The sequence below is a fragment of the Natator depressus genome, chromosome 2 (genome assembly GCF_965152275.1).
Source record: "Natator depressus isolate rNatDep1 chromosome 2, rNatDep2.hap1, whole genome shotgun sequence".
Taxonomy (NCBI): domain Eukaryota; kingdom Metazoa; phylum Chordata; order Testudines; family Cheloniidae; genus Natator; species Natator depressus.
The window spans coordinates 236,793,450-236,813,288 of NC_134235.1; the positions used below are offsets into that span (position 1 = coordinate 236,793,450).

The following is a 19,839-nucleotide window of genomic DNA, read 5'->3' on the forward strand; positions in this document are numbered from 1 at the left end:
TGAGATGCTCCGGAATCCCCATGCTTGGCAGTATCCTTCAGAGACGGTCATGCCAGATGACATCAAACACTTTGGAGAAACCAATGAAACAATCTATGGGTGATTATACGGTCTGCATTTTTCAATAGGATATGACATATATTCGCAATTTGATCACATGTGCCTCATCCCTCTCTGAAACCAGCTGGTTGTGGTGATAGCTCTGCTTCTATCATTCACTTAATGCAATCCTGAATTATGTACACCATGCATTGTTGCAAATTTTCCACAAGATCAATATAGTTGTCACCAATCACTTTTAGCAATTCTAGTTATGTTATCTACTTAGGTGCTATCACAGGCTTCATTTTCATAATAGCACAGACCCCTTCCTCCCTCAAGACTGATCGCTCTGTCTTGGTATTCTCTTTTCTGTTGTCCTGCATTGTAAGTGGCTCTGATGAGACTGGCGCAATAATCCATCCACCAGTGTTTGATATCACCACCTTCACTAAGAACTCTGCCATCATGATCTTCTATTATACTCTGTTGCAGGGAAAATCTTTTAGTAGGAAGGCTGACCACTGTGAATATATCTTTTATATTCTTACTCTCCTTATAATTCTCAAGTTCCTTTCATTCTGCTCAGATGTATTTTTTTTTAGTCTCATCAAGTCTGCCTTTGAATCTGTCTGCTCTGGATTTGTGCTGGAAATGGCCCAACTTGATTATCATACACATTGTAAGGAGAGTGATCACTTCAGATAAGCTATTACCAGCAGGCGAGTGGGGTGGGGGGAGAGAAAACCTTTTGTAGTGGTAAACACCCATTTTTTCCATGATTTGTATGTATAAGAACATCTTCTGTATTTTCCACAGTATGCATCCGATGAAGTGAGCCGTAGCTCACGAAAGCTTATGCTCAAATAAATTGGTTAGTCTCTAAGGTGCCACAAGTACTCCTTTTCTTTTTGCTCAATTTCTTGTATTCTCTACTGCGTTCTTCAGTCTCCAAGCCACTCTCTCTCATGATGTGTCATTTTCTCCCACGAACTCGAACTCAAACTCCTCCTCCATTAACCATGATGCAGTCTGACGCTGACTTCTCAGAATGTGTACTTTATTAGCTTCAAGCATAATAGCAAAAACAAAACTGCTACCAAAAATTGTGATAAATTCCATCTTACAAATACTTTCATCTTTAATAACTTACAGCCAACATTAGCTCCTTTCTGAGTCAAACAATGGTCATTTTTGCCAAGCACTGACTCAGACAGCACATTGTATTCATCCCCTACCATCTGTACCTGAAAGGCTGTCATAGACGGATGCTCTCCAAATCAGAGGAGGTCCACATAGAACTGATCAAGTATTTCTCTCCCTTTTATGTGAAGAGTAACAAACAGGCACAGGATTTTCTTGTGGTCCTCTAGAACAAGTATGTTAGTGAGAAGCAAGAGGTTGCTATCAAAAAGACCACATGGTTCAACAGCAAAAATGGTCCAGAGCAGCAAAAGGCTATCATGTATAGGGACCAGGACACACACAAAGTTAATTACTCTGAGCTCCCCTCTAAACCCATCTAAAATTAGAAATAGTTCCCTGTGAAGCAGGCAGGAAGCTGGATGCCAGAATGACCTGGAAGAGGCTTATTTCTGCTGTAACTGAGACTGACTCAGATACCTCTCAGGTCCTAACCAGAAGAGGAAAAGACGTTGTCAGAAGAGAAACTACTCTGTCAAGGACTAAAACACTATATCATACCAAATGAAGCTCCAGCACGAACATCTGTTCTGGAATACCTCCTGGATCCACAGGCATTGGCTCATTAAGCACCATTTAAGTAATTCCAAGATTTGAAGTTTTCTGAAATCCCTTTGAACCTAAGGAGCAAGCTATATCTAGTGTTTTGCCCTGAGATCCATGGCCATTTTTCTGTCACTTTGATGAGAGAGTTCCTCTGGAGGGTCCAAAGAGGATTATTCAAAACTGTCACCTCCTTAATGTGAAACTCACACAGAAAGATCATCAAGGAAAAAGTGACCTTCGCCAAGACAAAAAGGCAGCAGGTGTGTTTGTTAAAGACATTTTACAGACACATCACATCTACAATCTTGTTTGTGTTAGTAATGTTTTAGAGCAACCAGTACCATCAAGCTTTCTATGTACCTACAATAATGAAACTCATAAACCAAGAAACCTAGAACAGACAAGAGGAACAAAAATAGTCCAGACGCAACCATCACACAAAAAAGTGAACTATATATAAAGTAAAAGAAAAGGTGAGTTCTTAAAATTAGCGACAGAATTGGCCCACTGAAGAAGCACAGGCCTGGTATGCACTAGAAACTTTTGTCAGTGTAACAACATGGGTTTGTAGGGTGATTTTTTTTATTCAGTTTTTTATATTGGCAAAAGCCCTAGTGTAGAGACAGATATACCAGCAAAAAACTATTGTCAGTATAACCTATATTATTTGAGGAACTGGAATAAGCTATAAAAGCCAAAGCCCGTATTTGCTGATAGAAGCTACATTTACAGTAGGAGGGTTTGCTGGTATAGCTATATTGCCAAACATTTTCTAGTGTACTCACTCTTTCACTACAAGTATGCTATTATGTAAGTATTTCAAACATGACCAAAAGGACTGTGTGGCAAAGAGAATATGTTTTGGCTCACAAAAACTAAGGAGGAAATAGTCTAAAAGGTAAATGAACACTATTAGGGTTTCCTCATATTTCAAGCCACTTCAGAGTTTTAATTTTTTTTAAAATAAGATTATGTTAAAAACAAACATCTTTATATATAGCTATTAAAAATGATTCTTCAGAAATGACAATGCCCACTACAGTTCTTTAGAACAGTAATTTTTTAACAGGCACTTTATAAGTTCCTCATTTTAAGATGAGCACATATAAAACTTATTTCTGAGCAGGATAATCTTGCTATAGATTATTTTGTTAATATATTTATTGATAGAACTATGTGGAAAACTTCATCACCATGCATTTATCTGATACATCAGATGGCCTGTCAGTCAAATAAGCAGCATATAGATACCACAAGACTATGCTACACTTGAACTTGCCAACACCTCCACGCTTGAATTTTTTACAATCAAATAAGAAAACTGCACAACTTTTAAAGTAGAACACAATGAAACTCATGTCAACCACACTGTTATGTCATTTTAACAACTAAATTATAGTGGTGGAATGACAAGGCAACATTATATTGCACACTGCACAACTGTGACCAATAGGCACATTTAAGGTTCAGGATACAACAGTAAAAACACAGGCTGTCCTTGCAAGGAAAGCCTATGTTTACATGAGATGGCCTTCAAAATAAATGTATTGTAGTGTTAATTCTTTAAGTAACCAGAAAGAATGCAGGAACAAATGTCCAATTACTACTTCAGATCCAAAGTTCTGTTAATAAAGGTGGTTAAAAATCTGTTTAAAAAAAAAATGGATCCAGGATAGTTCGTACACAGTATCTTATTCTTAAGTACATATTCCGATTCATATCTGCTTGTTTACTAGGAATTTTTATGTCACTAATGCCAATATTCAACATTGCAAAACAAACCAACTACTAAAGAGCAAATTATGTTGCAAATTTTGTGAACAAAAACTACAAAATACATTACTGGTTTGTAATGATTATGGAAGTATACCATGAGGAAGAACTCAGTTTGATTTTTGAACAAGCTGTGCTTTAAGAAAACCTTTAAGACTTGTTAACTAGTCAAATTTGATATGGAAGTCATTGAGAATATGGAAGACTAAAATGCCACTTTTACATTTATTTTTCTGAGTGCTACTGAATGTAATAGGTTTTCTTTTCACAGTGAATAATATGAACACCTCAACAACTATTAGTAATTTCATAACTAGTAAAGAAACCAGGCAAAGAGTCCTGTCGCACCTTATAGACTAACAGACGTATTGGAGCATAAGCTTTCGTGGGTGAATACCCACTTCATCAGTACCCACTTTGTCAGATATTCACCCACGAAAGCTTATGCTCCAATACGTCTGTTAGTCTATAAGGTGCCACAGGACTCTCTGCTGCTTTTACAGATCCAGACTAACATGGCTACCCTTCTGATAAAGAAACCAGTTAACTATATGTGTTTAATACAAAAATCTGTAACCTAGTTTTAGTCAGTTTCTACTAATTACTCTAATTTGAACTAGCACGTCAATCCTTTTCAAATTATTTCTCTGTTTAGGTATCTCATACTTGAATTTTCCTCACAATTCATGATCTTGTCTGCTTCCTGCTGTATTCAAACACAAATGCAAAAGTTGACATTCAGCTTGCCTTGTAGAAGTATAGCTTGGGCTAGAGGGGGGGAACAAAGTGTGTTATATTCAGGATTATTTTTAAGTCTCCTAGTTATATTTTGCTGTCTTCTTGCTTTAAAACTAATACACATTTTACAGGCTTATTTTTAAACACAGAGTATAACGGTCATTTGTACTTAGTTAAAAGCATAACTACAAATGTGTTTAAGCTTTTGGTCAGAAGCCTTTATTAAAAAAAATTCCAAGTAAATTGTTCAGTTTGTATTGCACTAAAAAGCTTTCACAACATTTATAGTTATTTTTCTATAACATACTTGACAATCTAGCCATAAAAAGCATTTCCAACATATCAACAGTTTCAGTGAAATATAGGCGAGAAGGTGGATGAGATTTTCTCTTTTACTACCAGCTTTCAAGCTACAAAGAACTCTTCCTCAGGTCTAGGAAAGATACTCAGAGTGTCACAGCTAAATACAAGGTCAAACAAATAGTTTCTCGTAAGTAGATAAGCCATATTCTAAGGGACAATTCAAGCTGAAGTGGTCCATTAACAACCCTGTAGTTATGAGAGGGAGAGGGGATTTAGTGGGTTACAAATTGTTATAATAAATCATAAATCCAGTGTTTTTATTAAGACCATGATTTTTAGTGTCTAGCAAAGTTATGAATTGAAACTCTTAGGCTCATCTTTTCAAGTTGTTGTGAAGGTTTCCTTTGTGGATGGGGACTGATAGGTCGGATATAGAGATCGCTTTGTGAAAAGTGTTCACACACAGGTGATATGGTGTTTTTCTCTGTTAGCACTTTCCTCTGTAAGTTCATTCGAGAGCACAGTGATTGTCTGGTTTCAAACATATAGATGCTATTGGGGCATTTAGTCCACTGGACGAGGTACTCCACATGTTGTGATAGGCATGTGTAGGACCCATGGATCTTGAAAGGCGTGATGTGGTGGAGGTGGATCATCGTAGCAGTGGAGATGTGTCTGCAGGTTTTGCATCTGTTGTTTTGGCAGGATCTTGTGCCACTTTGAGTTGGTGCGTCCTGGTCTGTGGGGAGCTTGCTTCTGATTGGTTTGGAGAGGTTGGCAGGTTGTTTGAAGGCCAGAAGATGGGGTTCAGGAAAGATTTTGTTCAGGATGGGGTCCCCATTGAGCATGGGCTGGAGTTGTTCGATAACACCCAGTATGGGTCCCAGTGTGGGGTGGTAGGTGACAACTACGGGTATGCGGTTGGAGGGGGATTTATTTCTGTACTGAAGTAGGTTTTCTTGGAGTATTTGGGTGGCCCATTACATGATGTGATCTACTTCTCTGGTGGAGTGTCCTTGTTGGGCGAAGGTGATTTTGAGTATATCCCCGGCTTTCTCCTCAGAGCATATTCTGTGGTATTTGAGTGGCTGGCTGTAGATAACAGATTTCTTGGTTTGTTAATGGACATATGAAGGTAAGTGTCGTGATCTGTGTATTTCTCGTATGTAGTTGTCTGTAGGGTTTTATAGTTGAAGCTGATCATGGTGTCCAGGAAGTTGATACTAGTGCGGAAGTGTTCCAGAGAGAGTTTGGATGGGCAGTGGTTGTTGAAGTTGTGGAGGAAATCTATGAGATCTTAAGTCATCTGTGCAGAGGATGAAATTATCAAATTGGTTTTGTGGTGCATTTGTGCAGTAATTCTTCACGGGGGCCCATGAAGAAGTTGGCATATTCGGTAACCATCCTAGTACCTATGGCAGTTTGACTCAGTGTTTGTTGTTGAATGTAAAATGGATTAAACGGATGAGTTTGGCATGTGTTTTGGGGTGGGTATCTGAGGGTTGTCCATTGTCTTGTAAATATTTGAAACAGGCACCCATGCCGTCATTGTTAAGGATTCTGGTATCTAGGGAAATTATGTCCATGGTAGCAAAGATGGTATTCTGAGGGACACACTAACTCAAAGTGTCACGACACCCTGCCAGAACAACAGATGCAAAACCTGCAGACAGATCTCCACTGCTACCATGATCAACACCCCACATATCGCACCTTTCAAGACCTATGGTTCCTACAGATTCCTACCACAACATGCAGTGTACCTCATCCAGTGCACTATATGTCCCAATAACTATTGTGTGGGTAAAACCAGAAAGACAATCAGGAGAGTCTTGAATGAACGCACACAGGAAAATGATGAGAGAGAAAAATATCGTATCACCTGTGGCTGAACACTTTTCACAAAGTGATCTCTCTATATTTGACCTATCAGTCCTCATCCACAAAGGAAACCTGCACAACACTTGCAAAAGATGAGCCTGGGAGCTTAAATTCATAACTTTGCTAGACATTAACAAGCACCATCTTAATAAAGTCACTGGATTTATAATTTATGACAATCTGCAACCCACTAAACCCCCTTTTTGTCTTATGACTCCAGGGGTGTTATGACATAGTTGAGATTTTCCCTTGTTATGTTGTATGTGAGCCTATGTGAGTCTTACTGTTTTGCATGAATGCTGTGTGTGCCTCAGTTTCCCTGTGTATTGCACCAATGTCTAGATGGTGGGAATAAGGGTGAATCACTTTTGTGGAGGCTGCTCTAGCTGTGTGCGTGGATGCTATGGCCGCCCCTTCATAACCTGAGACCAAGCAGGGGGATGCGACCAGGTGACTCTTGGCCGGGGAAGTGAGACAAAGGCCGGAGGAAGAGCAATGGGCAGGGCAGGGGCCAGGCAGCTGGAAGAGAGTCAGTCTCGGCTGGCTTGGGGCACAGGGGGAGGGCCAGAGCCCTGGCTCTGGGCTCCCCTCCCCCCAAGATGGAGTTGGCCGAAAGTCACTGATTTTCTGTGCTAACAAGTTATGTCCTACGCTGTGTTCCTGTTGACTAATAAACCTTCTGTTTTACCGGTTGGCTTAGAGTCACATCTGACTGTGGAGTTGGGGTGCAGGGCTCTCTGGCTTCCCCAGGAACCCCGCCTGGATGGACTCGCTGCGGGAAGCGCATGATGTAGAAGGGGATACTGAATGCTCCAAGGTCAGACCCCAGAAGGTCAAAGCTGTGTAAGCTTCTTGCCCTGGAGACAGTATGCTCAGAGAGAGGAGGCATGCTACCCCAGAGTCCTGACTGGCTTTGTATGGAATAGTTCCAGTGCATCACCCTGGTGACTTGACTCTGTGACAGGTGTTAACAGGCCACTTAGCACATATTCTAAGGGATCTTTCAAGGTTAACTACTTATGCTACACTGTCTGTCTGACCTTGTATTTAACTGCGACACTGAATATCTTTCCTAGACCTGAGGAAGAGTTCCGTGTAGCTCAAAAGCCTCTCTCTCTCTCACCAACAGAAGTTGGTCCAATAAAAGATTATACCTCACCCACTTTGTTTCTCTAATATCCTGGGACCAACAAGGCTACAATCATTGGGATATATTTATTTACTAATTTTATATTGTGTTATGCATTAAAAGTTCCAGTTATAAGAGGTATAATTCCCCTTCTACTTACTGATATGCTTTTTAAAAAACATAAAACACGTTAGTGGACTGCGAAATAATTGCATGAAGCAGAATTTACTTTTATGTACAGGCTTGCATACTGAGTACTAGATATGAGAAGTGTGCATATAATTTAGTTTTTTATATAGTTCAATGTTCCATCTACTTCATGTAATATTTGCTACTTCAGAAGATATTGTGCAATTCCTGCACTGCTAAACTTGATTCTAAAAGACAGCTACTGCAGTTGCCACTAAAATCTTCACAATTGTTCTTTGCCATAATATTAGTTGCTGGCAATATTGCTTGTACTAATTATGTACGATTGGATGTACTCTGTAGCATGGGGCACGGGTCACTTGCTGGAGGATTCTCTGCACCTTGAAGTCTTTAAACCACGATTTGAGGACTTCAATAGCTCAGACATAGGTGAGAGGTTTATCGCAGGAATGGGTGGGTGAGATTCTGTGGCCTGCATTGTGCAGGAGGTCAGACTTGATGATCCCTTCTGACCTTAATATCTATGAATCATGGAAGATAGCACAAATACTACTGAAATGTTAGTTCAGCAAAGGCAAAATTGTAAAAGTTTGACAGAAAGCACTACACTGTCTGGTACTTGAAAGAAATAATTTTTTGTAACAATAATAACCAATTCTCACTTGTATACTGCATTTCATCACGCATAGATTATAAATTGCTTTAGAAAGGAAAGTCATTTGCCTTATTTTACAGATGGGGAAACTAAGGAACAGATGTGAAATTACTTGCTCCAAGTCATATAGCAGTGCCTGTGGCAGAGCAGAAAAGAGAAATCAGGTCTAGCCATTAGATGATAATGCTGCTTGGAGCCCTACAGGCACACAGTTTTTACCACTTTCAAAGTTTCTTTAAAAAAAAAAACCAAAAAAAAAAAACCCATCAATCAGCCCCACTCTCTTATAGGCCCTGATCAAAAGCCCACTGAAATCAATGGGAGACATTCCATTGACTGCAACAATCTTTGGATCAGGCCCATAATCAGCTAATTCTCCACAGGGAAGGAATGTGATCATTTTCATAGTTATTGAAAGTGTTGCTTCATGGTTGACAATAAATAGCCCTCTCTAATAAGTGTGTCAGCATCCTTTTCCTACAAAATACCCAATTTTCATTGATCAGGCCCTCTGTCTCAGTAGTGTCATTCACATTTAGGTCAGCTAATAAATAGTCAAGATGAGAATCCGTGCTGTTTGTCCTTAGTGTAATTAAACAGAAACTTCTGAATTGCTAAGTGGTATACCCTTATGACCCTCATTCACCAGACTCAAGAGTTAAGATATGATTATTGTTACTTAACACCCAATTTATCCTTGAATCAGTGTCCCTGTTGGCTCCAGAAGAAGTGGTCTTAGGCAGCTCTAAACATTATTAGGTACATTACAGGCTTCAGAAGTAATGTTTTCAGAAGGATGTAATATCAGTCCTTAACACATTTTCATAAAATCCAGTTGAAAGGAGTAGAAATGAAATATGAATAGTTACTAGTATGCTATAAAGCAATTACAAAGTGCTTCATTTAACTATATTCAACCAGTATAGAAATATTAACCTTCACAACACACTTCCTTATGTACAGTAGGTAAAAATCCCCATTACACAGATATATAAAGAGAGGCACAAACACTGTGTCTAGCTCAAGGTTTCTCTTCAACTCAGCATTAGAAGTAGGAAGAGAAAGCAGAGTTCTAGTCTCAAGTCTTCGGTACTAAAGAACATTCCCTCTGGATTATAGTTAGGCTTGGTAGGATTTGATTTGAACTGTTAGTCCTTAGTAAACATCTATTTCACCTGACACACTGAAACAGATGAGAAAAAAAAAATCTCCCACTTTGCGCCTACAGGAATCCAGCCCCACAGCAGCACAGGGAACTCTCTGCAGCCCCACTGTCACGGTCCCATTCACTCACAGACCAGCTGGGAGTGTGGGGGCCATCCCGAGGCAGGAGCCATGCAGCAAGGGGGTGACCTCCCCCAGGAGCGTTAGCGCTGCACTGCCAAGATGACAGCTTTCTCCACACCTCGCAGCTGCAGGGATCCAGTGTCATCAGTCCTGTAGCCACACAGGTAGCCCCCTGTAGCCCCAGTTTGAAACTGGAAATTTATTTAAATAGAAATTTTTTTAAGAAAGCTTAAAAATAAAAATCGATATTAACTGAATTTCAAAAAAATAATCATCATTAAATTCTTCCAGGCCTAACTATAGAGAATTAAATTTTTCAACTCAGGTTCTCTTTCTGCACAAGTAAATTGCAACAAAAGCATTCATATTTTCAACAACTAAAGCTTTTGGCACATTAATGAGGTAATAACATGTTCAGAGTTGGCTTATAATAAAATAAGAAAGCAGCTTAGCTGAAGTCCAATCAATTCACAGGCCTCTCCAAGCAAACAATTACAAAAAAATTTTAGACCAGGTTAGAAACATTGTAACTCATAGAAAACAAGCAAGCACTCACTTTTTGATTTCTCGGAGGAGCATTCGAATGAGAATGGCCTGCAGTGGCTCAATCATTAATTTCCTCCACATATCAAGTGCTAGCTGTAAAGATACAAACATCACAGAAAACTTATCCCATAGTAAATGAAGTTTAAAAATCCACAAACTGAAGCAAGATTTGGGCAGGAATTAACATCCTTCCCAATCTCTGTTTTCATTCTCAATTCTTTTGTTTGACAAATTCCAGGTCTGCTTTATCAACAATATTTTACCCAGATCCACACCTACATAGGTTTCCTCCCACCTCCAGGTTGTACCTTATTTAATTTTTCTTTTCAGATAAGGAACTGACAAGTCCTCTATAAAACTTTTTAACCTGATTTTCCAAGGTGCTCAATACTCCCACTGAAAGTCAAGCTATATATTTTTAGACTGTACATATTTTTAATTTTAAAAATCAATATTTAAAAGAACACAGTTGAATTATAAGATGTGTTTTTATGTACAGTTTATGTTTACCTCTTACAGCTACTTACCTCTCCTATTTCCATCAGTGGTTCACTTATATCCACACCTCCATAGCCATATTGAAGATCAGCTTCAGTTAATTTGTTCTTCTTAATAAACTGCGTGTTGAGGTACCTATGGAAACAAAAGCATTTTAATCAACCCCCAGAGCACAAAACTGAGTGAGATACTAAATACTTCAATAACCTTTGTAACCACACAATGTCTTTAGCTTAGTGGAAGGAGAGAAAGCAGGTGACTTTGAAAATGACTATTACAAGACCTCTTGTATAAAAACAAAGGCTGTAGGACCTCCCTGAATTAATTCACTTGAACTACAGCATTAAAAAAAGCCTATTTTTAAAAAAAATGGCCAGTGATAGAAAATTACCACAACCCTTGGCAAGTTGTTCCAATGTCATAGAGTGAAAGTTTAAGGCCAGAAAGGACCATCAGATCATCTAATCTGACCTTTTGTATATTACAGGACACCAACACCACCCAGCACCTGTATACTAAACCCAACAACCAAAATTAGACCAAAGTATTATAGCCCACAGGAGACTAAACTTATGTGTCACAAGTAGAGGACAGGAGGGATCAAGATGCATCAATATCCGACATCAGTATCAGGGAATTCATTAAGAGAGATATACCCAGATAATCCCGGCAAATGACCTGTACTTCATGCTGCAGAGGAAGGTGAAAAACCGCCAGGGTCACTGCCAAACTTATCGCGGGAAGCATTCCGACCCCACATTGGGTGATCAGTGTGAGCAAGAACCAGTCAGCAAAGCATGCTCGGTACCCCCTCAGAGCACTAGTCCACTCCATCCAGTGTCCCATTTCCAGCCTTTTGCTTCAGAAGACGACCAGTAAAAACCACACCCCAGAACACACTGGAAGGGGAAAGGGGAAGGAATCCCTTCCTGACCCCTGCAGGTGACAAACTGAAACTGTGAAGCATGAGCAATTAGGAACAGTACATAAACCAGAAGTGCCCACCTGGGCTCCTGAGCCCTGCTCCCCAGCATCCCAAGGAACCCCATTAAACAATTCATCCAACTCACTCTCAAAACTAAATAAGTTGTATGCCCCCACAACTCCTGTTGAGAGGCTGTTCCAGAACCTCACTCCTCTGACAGTTAGAAACCTTTTTCTAATTTCCAACCTGAATTTGTTCATGGCCAGTTTATTCTCATTTGTTCTTGTGCCAACATTTTCCTTTAGCTTAAATAGCTCTTCACCCTCCTTGGTGTTTACTGCTCTAATGTATTTATAAAAAGCTATTATAGCCTCTCTCTGCCTTCTTTCTGACAAGCTAAACCAGTGGTTCTCAACCAGGGGTGCCCGTACCCCTGGGGGTACATCAACTCATCTAGATATTTGCCTAGTTTTTATGTAGCAGGCTACATAAAAAGTATTAGCAAAGTCCATAAAAATTAAAATTCATACATACAATTACTTGTTTATACTGCTCTCTCCACACACACACAGTACACAGAAATTTAAGCACAATACTTATATTCCAATTGATTTATTTTATAATTATATGGTTAAAAATGTAAAAAAATAGCAGTTTTTCAGTAATAGCATGCTGCCACATTTTTGTATTTTTAGGTTTGATTTTGTAAGCAAGTAGTTTTTAAATGAGGTGAAACTTGGGGTATGCAAGACAAGTCAGACTCCTGAAAGGGGTACAGTAGTCTGGAAAGGTTGAGAATCACTGCGCTAAATAAACCAACCTTTTCCAGTCTACTCTCATAAAATAGGACCTACAGTCTCTTGATCATTTTCATAACTATTCTCTGCACCTGTTTCAGTTTGAATTCATCTTTCTTAAAGATGGGTGACCAGAATTGTACATAGTATTCCACATGAGATCTTAACAGTGCCCTGTACAATGGCATTAATACTTCTTTATCTCTACTGGAAATGCCACACCTGATACATCCTAGGATCGCATTTACCTGTTTCACATCTCCATTACACTGGTAGCCCATCATCATGATTCTGTGATCAACCCACACACCCTGGTTTCTCTCTTTCTCGATCATTTCCAGTTGAGGAGACCCCAGCTTGTAGCAGAACTTATTATTAGACCCTAGTGCAGCGGTCCCCAACCTTTCTGTAGGAATAGCACATTCCTATTCCCAGAAGACTGTGGCGGGCGCCAGACACCCCGCCACCAAAATGCCGCATAGAAGCGGCAGTGGAAAGAAGTGTCGCCTCCGAGAAATGTTGCCCGTTTCTCGATAGCATTTTGGCGGGCAGTTCGCCGGCGGCCTCGCTCAGTGGCAGCATTTCAGCGGTGCGGTATCCTGCGGGCGCACACAACTTCCCCGGCTGGTGCTATTGCACCCGCGGGCACCGCATTGGGGACCCCTGCCCTAGTGCATGACTTTGTACTTTTTACCATTGACTTTAATCCCATCATTCCAGTCTTCAAGGTCTGCCAGATATTTCTGTATAATGTTTTGATTCTCCTCTGTATTGATAACTTCCAACTTTGTATCATCAGCAAATTTCATTGGCACATTCCTACTTTTAGTGCCAAGGTCAATAATAAAAATATTGAGTAAGACTAATCCCAAGAGAGATCTTGAGGAACTCCACTAGTAACCTCCCTCAAACCTGAAACCCTCCACTAGTAACCTCCCTCCACTTTTCAGCACCACCTTTCCCTTCTCTTCATTAGCCAGTTCCCTATGTACCTACAGTTCTTGTGCTAATCCCCACCTTCTCTAATTTAACTAATAATTTGCTATTTGGTACCGTGTCAAATGCTTTATTGAAGTCTAGGTATATTATTGATTTTCCTTATCATATATATTATATTTATTTCACAAAAAGAAGGAAATCAGGTTATTCTGGCACAATCTACCCTTGGTAAACCCATGTTCCTATGGTGCATTACATTCCCTTTGCCATTTACATCCATTAGTTTTTTCTTTTCCTTTCTTTTATCATGCGGTCCACAGTCTTCCATACTATTGAGGTTAGACTAACAGGTCTGTAATTGCCCAGATAACTTCCCCCTTTCTTAAAACACAGGTCTGACATTAGCTATTCTCCAATCATAGGGTATTACTCCTGAATAGTTGTATTAAAAATCCTTGATACTAACTAGCAATTTCATGTGCATATGGTTAATAACCCTCGCAGTTAAAAATGTATGCCTTATTTCTAGCCTGAATTGGTCAAACTTCCAGTCACTGGAGCTTGTTATACTTTTGTCTGCTAGACTGAAGAGCTCATTACCAAAGTTTTGTTCTCCATTTAGGTACTTATCTTGGTTAAGCTAAACAGACTGAGCTTCTGGATTCTTTCACTATAAGGCATGTTTTCCTATCTTTTATGGCTCTTCTCTGAATCCTCCTCAATTTATCAACATCTTTCTTGATTTTACAACACCAGACATGGAGACAGTATTCCAGTAGCAGTCAGACCAGTGCCAAGTACAGAGATAACACAACCTCCCTACTCTTATTCCATATTCAACTCTCAACACGTATAAGGCATGCATTAGCCCTTCTGGCCACAGCACCACACTGGAATTCCATAAGGAATTCTGAAAACACAATTGAGAATGAATTTAATATTTATTTTAATATCACATGATCTTATCCCATTAGCTCTTACATATTAATGACTTTTATACAGCATGTGAAATAATTGCTTGATTTATTATTTTAGTCAGTATTTATCTTGGAGTACTTGCACATAAAAATTGTCAGTAAATACAAGATGCCATTATTAATTGGATCGGACCTGTTCCAAAAGGCACTATGTTTTGACATGTATGGCTATAATTCTCAGTACATACTGTATACAGTTTTATAACTTCCAAGTGATGGACAAATATTAGAGTATCAACTTTAAAATTACAGGTTGCAAACAAAAGTCCTTACCTGTTTCTTAGACAACAGAACTTTTTTTTTTTTTTTTTTAAATCTAAGTTTACTTCTCATTACTTGTGCTCTTTTGATAAATGAAAAAAGTAATCTCTGCCTGGTAACATTTACTTTGCTTGATTTCAGATTCCCCAAGTGTAGTGAAGTGTGATGATGTGCGTAACAGTCATATTTTGTTCTATATTTACCCAGAAAAATCAGCATTCATCAAAAACTCTATAAAGGAAAACACTGCACTCAAAACACATCAACTAAAAATACCCTTCCTATTTAGAAACACTTAAACCTATACTAAAGGCTTCCTGACCCAACTAATACAAGGTATTTTTTGGCTATCCCAAACTTGAACGTAGGTAACATTAACACAATGGATTACTGTATCCTAGAAAGTAGTGACTGTAAAAAGCATTTGGAGGTCATGGTTAAGGCTATGTTTTTGTCACAGAATCCGTGACTTCCAGAGACTCCATGACATTCTCTGCTTCAACCACAGGGGCTGTGGGACTCTGCAGCTGGTAGGCAGCAAGGCCCTGGCAGGGTTTCAGTGACAGATGACAGCAGCAACAAGGGGCCCCCTGCAAGATTCCAGCGACAGGTGACATACTTCTTAGGGGGCCCTCCTCAGGGTTCCAGTGACGGGAGACAGCCTCGGGCAAGCGACTGGGGATGTCCCGTTTTTCTCTTTGGGAAATATGGTCACTCTGCAGCTCCCAGCTGCCGCGGGCAGAGAGGGAACCCCATGTCTCCCAGCCACCATGGTGCAGGGGAAACCATGGAGCCGCAGCAGCAAAAGTCACACAGACAGGTCACAGCTTCTGTGAATTTGATTTATTGCCCATGACCTGTCCATGACTTTTATTAAAATAACCATGACAAAAATCTTAGCCTTAGTCATGGTAGATAAGCAACTGCACTATGGACCTCATAGTGCAATGAAGTGGCTAAAAGGGCTAACTTGGTCATTGAATGTAGTAGATGGGGGACAGAGAGTAGGAATAGGGAGCTGACATTACCTCTACGTATAGCATTAGAGAGACTTACCGGAATACTACCCAGTTCTGGAATTCACAATTCAAAAAGGATGTCAAACTGGAAAGAGTTCTGAAAAGAGCTACAAAGATGATCCAAGGTCTGATGGATTCTCCATCACTTGAAGTCTTTAAATGAAGACTGGAGATCTAAGAAATATGCTTTACCTCAAAACCAGGAGTTATGATCTTAAAGTAGAAATTATTGAACAAAATTCTCTGGCCTTTGTTGTGCAAGAGGTCAGACCAGAAGGAACGATTATGATAGTCTTGTCTTAAAAATCTGTGACTGCTCCTTGTCCCACAAACATTTGTTTTTCCTAGTTAAATATTTTACTTAGATCAATTCTTACAAAGCAGACCTGACATTTGAGAAATTGAGACAATACAAACTTCAAAAATCAGATTTCTATGAATTATTCCAGTTATACCACTACCTTGGATCCAAACCAGATTGAGAAGAAATAAACCAGCCAACATCTTTGAATGTATGTTGATAAAAGGATTAATTGCAAAGTTGGACTGATACGGAGATCAATAAGTTGCAACATAAGAAATAAAAAGGGGAAGTAGAGTTTCAGGGTACCACAGAAAATGATTCCTTAAAAATACCAACACAGCCACTTTCTCACCACTACAAAAGTAGTCCCAGTGAAAATAATCGCACACTTCTAAGACGATCACTGACCAAAAAAACCCCAACACCAAACCAAAACAAAAAAACCCCACATACACACCCTACCTCAAACCAGATACAACCAATGCTTTAGAAGACACGAGGCAAGTTTAACCACCACTTACAACACATACAAATACACAGTAAAAAAAAAAAAAAAAAAAAAAAAAAAAAAGTTAAAATGGAGTCATTTCACTTACAGCTTCCCAGTGCTGCAAAGTTTGTGTTGTAAACACAGCACGGAACTAGGAGGTGGGTGGCACGGTTAGTTAAAAAACTTGCTATTGATTTTTTAAAAATACATAAATACATCTCTTAGCCTCAGGTTATGTAATCTGTTTAGTGAAATTTATAGGCCAAAACTGACCTGACACTATCCCTTTAAACAGAAGCAAGACCTCTGTGAGGGATTAATTATGCTTTACTGTTATAAGATTTGCTCATTATTAATGTAGATCCAAGTTGTCAGAATTTAAATCTACTACTCTTCAACTGAAAAATGTATATACCTTTAGCTCCAATATGTGCAGATATAAATTAGCACCATTCTTTTTAGAAAGTAGGGGGAATCACAAAGGAGAGAAGTGGGAAGATGTTACGAAGTGGATGTCACTTTAACACCTGAGACTCATAATTTTGCTTTATGATGCTAATTGTTGCATGCTTAATGATCACTTGACAAACAATAGTACATGATCTTGCCAATTTATAATTACATGCAATTGGATCATGCAGCACTATACGTATTCAAATTCTTTGCTTGTTTTAGAAGCACATTTGGATATCTACATATCTAACTGCTGTATCCATTGCTCATGAATGTGTTTTAAGAGATTCTTTGTAAGTCTTGCTATCTAGGCTGACCTATCCAATTCATTAATTGAATTTTGTTTTATCTGCTCATTCTTGCCTTATTGCCTGAGAGAAGTAAAATGGTAATAAAAAAGCTTGACATAACAGAACTGCCAGGACAGGAACGTGTCTCAAACCCTAGCCCCTGCCTCTTTCTATCCATCAATGAGCCACGTCATCACATCACCTGTTGTGTAAATTCTACAGGGCAGATATGAGTCCTTACTTGTTTCTGTGATGTGCTTAGTATCTTTTTGTGTATCAGAAAATAGTAAATAAAGAATTCCACATAAGGTTACAAAAATGTTGTCTACTCCTAAATTGTAGTTATACACTGAACAGCAACTCCAAAAAAAAAAAAAAAAAAAAAAAAAGTATTATGGGGTCCTATGTATTCCAGTTTGCATGTTAAAAAAAATCCTCACACCTCCCAAGTGCTAACTCTGTAAATTAAGCCTAGGCTCTGAAAGTCAAATTAGGTTATTTCCTTCTTGCACAATGAAAGTTCTGCAAGCTACATTAGTCAAGTTATATCTGTTTAATTCCACTGTACTGAAATTGTACTCTCAGTATGCACTAACTAGAATCTAGCAAACAACTCTGATGGCAGATAAGGAGGAACAGAATCTGTGTAAGCTGTATTGGGCTCTTCAGAATTAACAGGAATAAAAAGCAGTACAAGCTCATTAAAGAAAGCAGAGGGTATCATTTTTAATGTAGGTTCACAATTTAATGGTTCTGTACTCATCTTTGGACTTATACATGCATTATTAGACAATATGTATAACCCATTCAGCTCATGTATGAATATTCAGTCCAGCAGTCTTCTTTTCTGCTGTGTAAATTGCATGGGTGATTATTCACAAGTACTATAATTGTTAAAGGCATTTATTATGATTTGATACAAACAGACGGGGGTAATAGCCAATTTTCATCTCCACAAACTAAAATGCCAATCTTGCTGTGCAACTTTTATTACTTATTCGGATTCAAATGAGTGAGCACTTCACTGAAGGCAAAACACAGCACACTCTTCAGATTTCATAAACGTGCAGCTCCCTTCCAAGTGAAGATATCAGTGATCAACAAGAATGTGTTTCACATTTTGAAGGATCCTTAGGCTTAAAGTCAATGGTATACATCAAGGGGAATAGGATGGCACAATACTTCTCTGGCCCTGACCTTAAGTGTGCCATTTTATACAAATGGTGCTGCTCTATAATATAGTTCTGTAATACTTCAACAGGTTTTGCTCGTAATTAAATTACTGGGTAGTGCAGTGCTTTAGCCAGAACTTTTTGCTATGTGAGCTTTATTAATATGTATTTTTTAAATTTCATTTTTAGATTAAATAGAATCTTTAGTTGTATAAGATACTGTCCCTTCTTCTGCAGGGTCAGCTGAAAACAAACACAAATTAACAATCCCAGCTCTTAGATGTGTACTTATAACATTAGTAATGTTGTTGCTTCAGTGATGAAGTTGACAGGAGTATAAACACACTAGCAACACTTTCTATTGTATCTAGTCATTTGGGATGTTCAGGTTGAGACACCTTCAAAGTGTCTTTTTTTGGATGGTGGATACTGTGACAAAGTTCCTCCTCTACCTTGGTGGGTCTTGCGCTTACTGGCGGATTTGCTCACCTTGCAGCTTCACAGCAGCCCTCAGTTTGGCCATTTTCATGAACCCACAGTCCAGGACAACAACTCCTGTGTCTGACCAGGAGTTGGGAGGTTTGGGGGGGAACCTGGGCCTGCCCTCTACTCCGGGTTCCAGCCCAGGGCCCTGTGGTATGTAGCTGTCTAGAGTGCCTCCTGGAGCACCTGTGCAACAGCTACAACTCCCTGGGCTACTTCCCCATGGCCTCCTCCCAACACCTTCTTTAGCCTCACCATAGGACCTTCTTCCTGGTGTCTGATGATGCTTGTACTCCTCAGTCCTCCAACAGTATGTGTTCTCACTCTCAGCTCCTAGTGCCTCTTGGTCCCAGCTCCTCCCAGGCACACCACAAACTGAAGTGAGCTCCTTTTTAAAAACAGGTATCCTGATTAGCCTGCCTTAATTGATTCTAGCAGCTTCTTGATTGGCTGCAGGTGTTCTAATCAGCCTGTCTTAATTGTCTCCAGAAGGTTCCTGATTGTTCTGGAACCTTCCCTGTTACCTTACCCAGGGAAAAGGGACCTACTTAGCCTGGGGCTAATGTATCTGCCTTCTATTATTCTCCTACAGCCACCTGGCCTGACCCTGTCACAATACTTAACATTTTCTGAAAAGCAGGAGGTTTTAAAACATCGAAGTTGGACACCCAAAAATTACTAGTCACTCAAAAATCTTGGCCAATATTTCTATTTGTAATTAAAGTGGGGGAAATCATATTTAATAGAAAAATTGAGGAAGAGGGATAGGGGAATTGTATTCTAGAAAGCAGGGGCTTCAAAAAGGATTTAGGAATTATAGATAACCAACAGAATATGATCTAGGAGGTGTAATGCTATGATAAAAGGACAACTACAAGTCTTGGTTGAATAAATGGGAATATCAAAAGTAAATACGTAATATTTACCATTGTACATGGTATTAGGGAGACCACTACTGAAACAGCATGTCCACACTCATTT

General features: G+C 39.3%; 1 protein-coding gene across 3 annotated transcripts in view; it reads right to left on the reverse strand.

Moving 5' to 3' along the window:
* Positions 1 to 19,839, reverse strand: part of CUL2 (cullin 2) — an 84,713-nt gene that overhangs the window by 41,139 nt on the left and 23,735 nt on the right. For all 3 annotated transcript variants that reach the window (XM_074946214.1, XM_074946213.1, XM_074946212.1), the window contains exons 5-6: positions 10,778 to 10,883; positions 10,261 to 10,343 (exon numbers count right to left, since the gene is read on the reverse strand). In XM_074946214.1, coding sequence (XP_074802315.1) covers positions 10,261 to 10,343; positions 10,778 to 10,883 — 189 coding nt within the window. The remainder of the gene's footprint in view (positions 1 to 10,260; positions 10,344 to 10,777; positions 10,884 to 19,839) is intronic.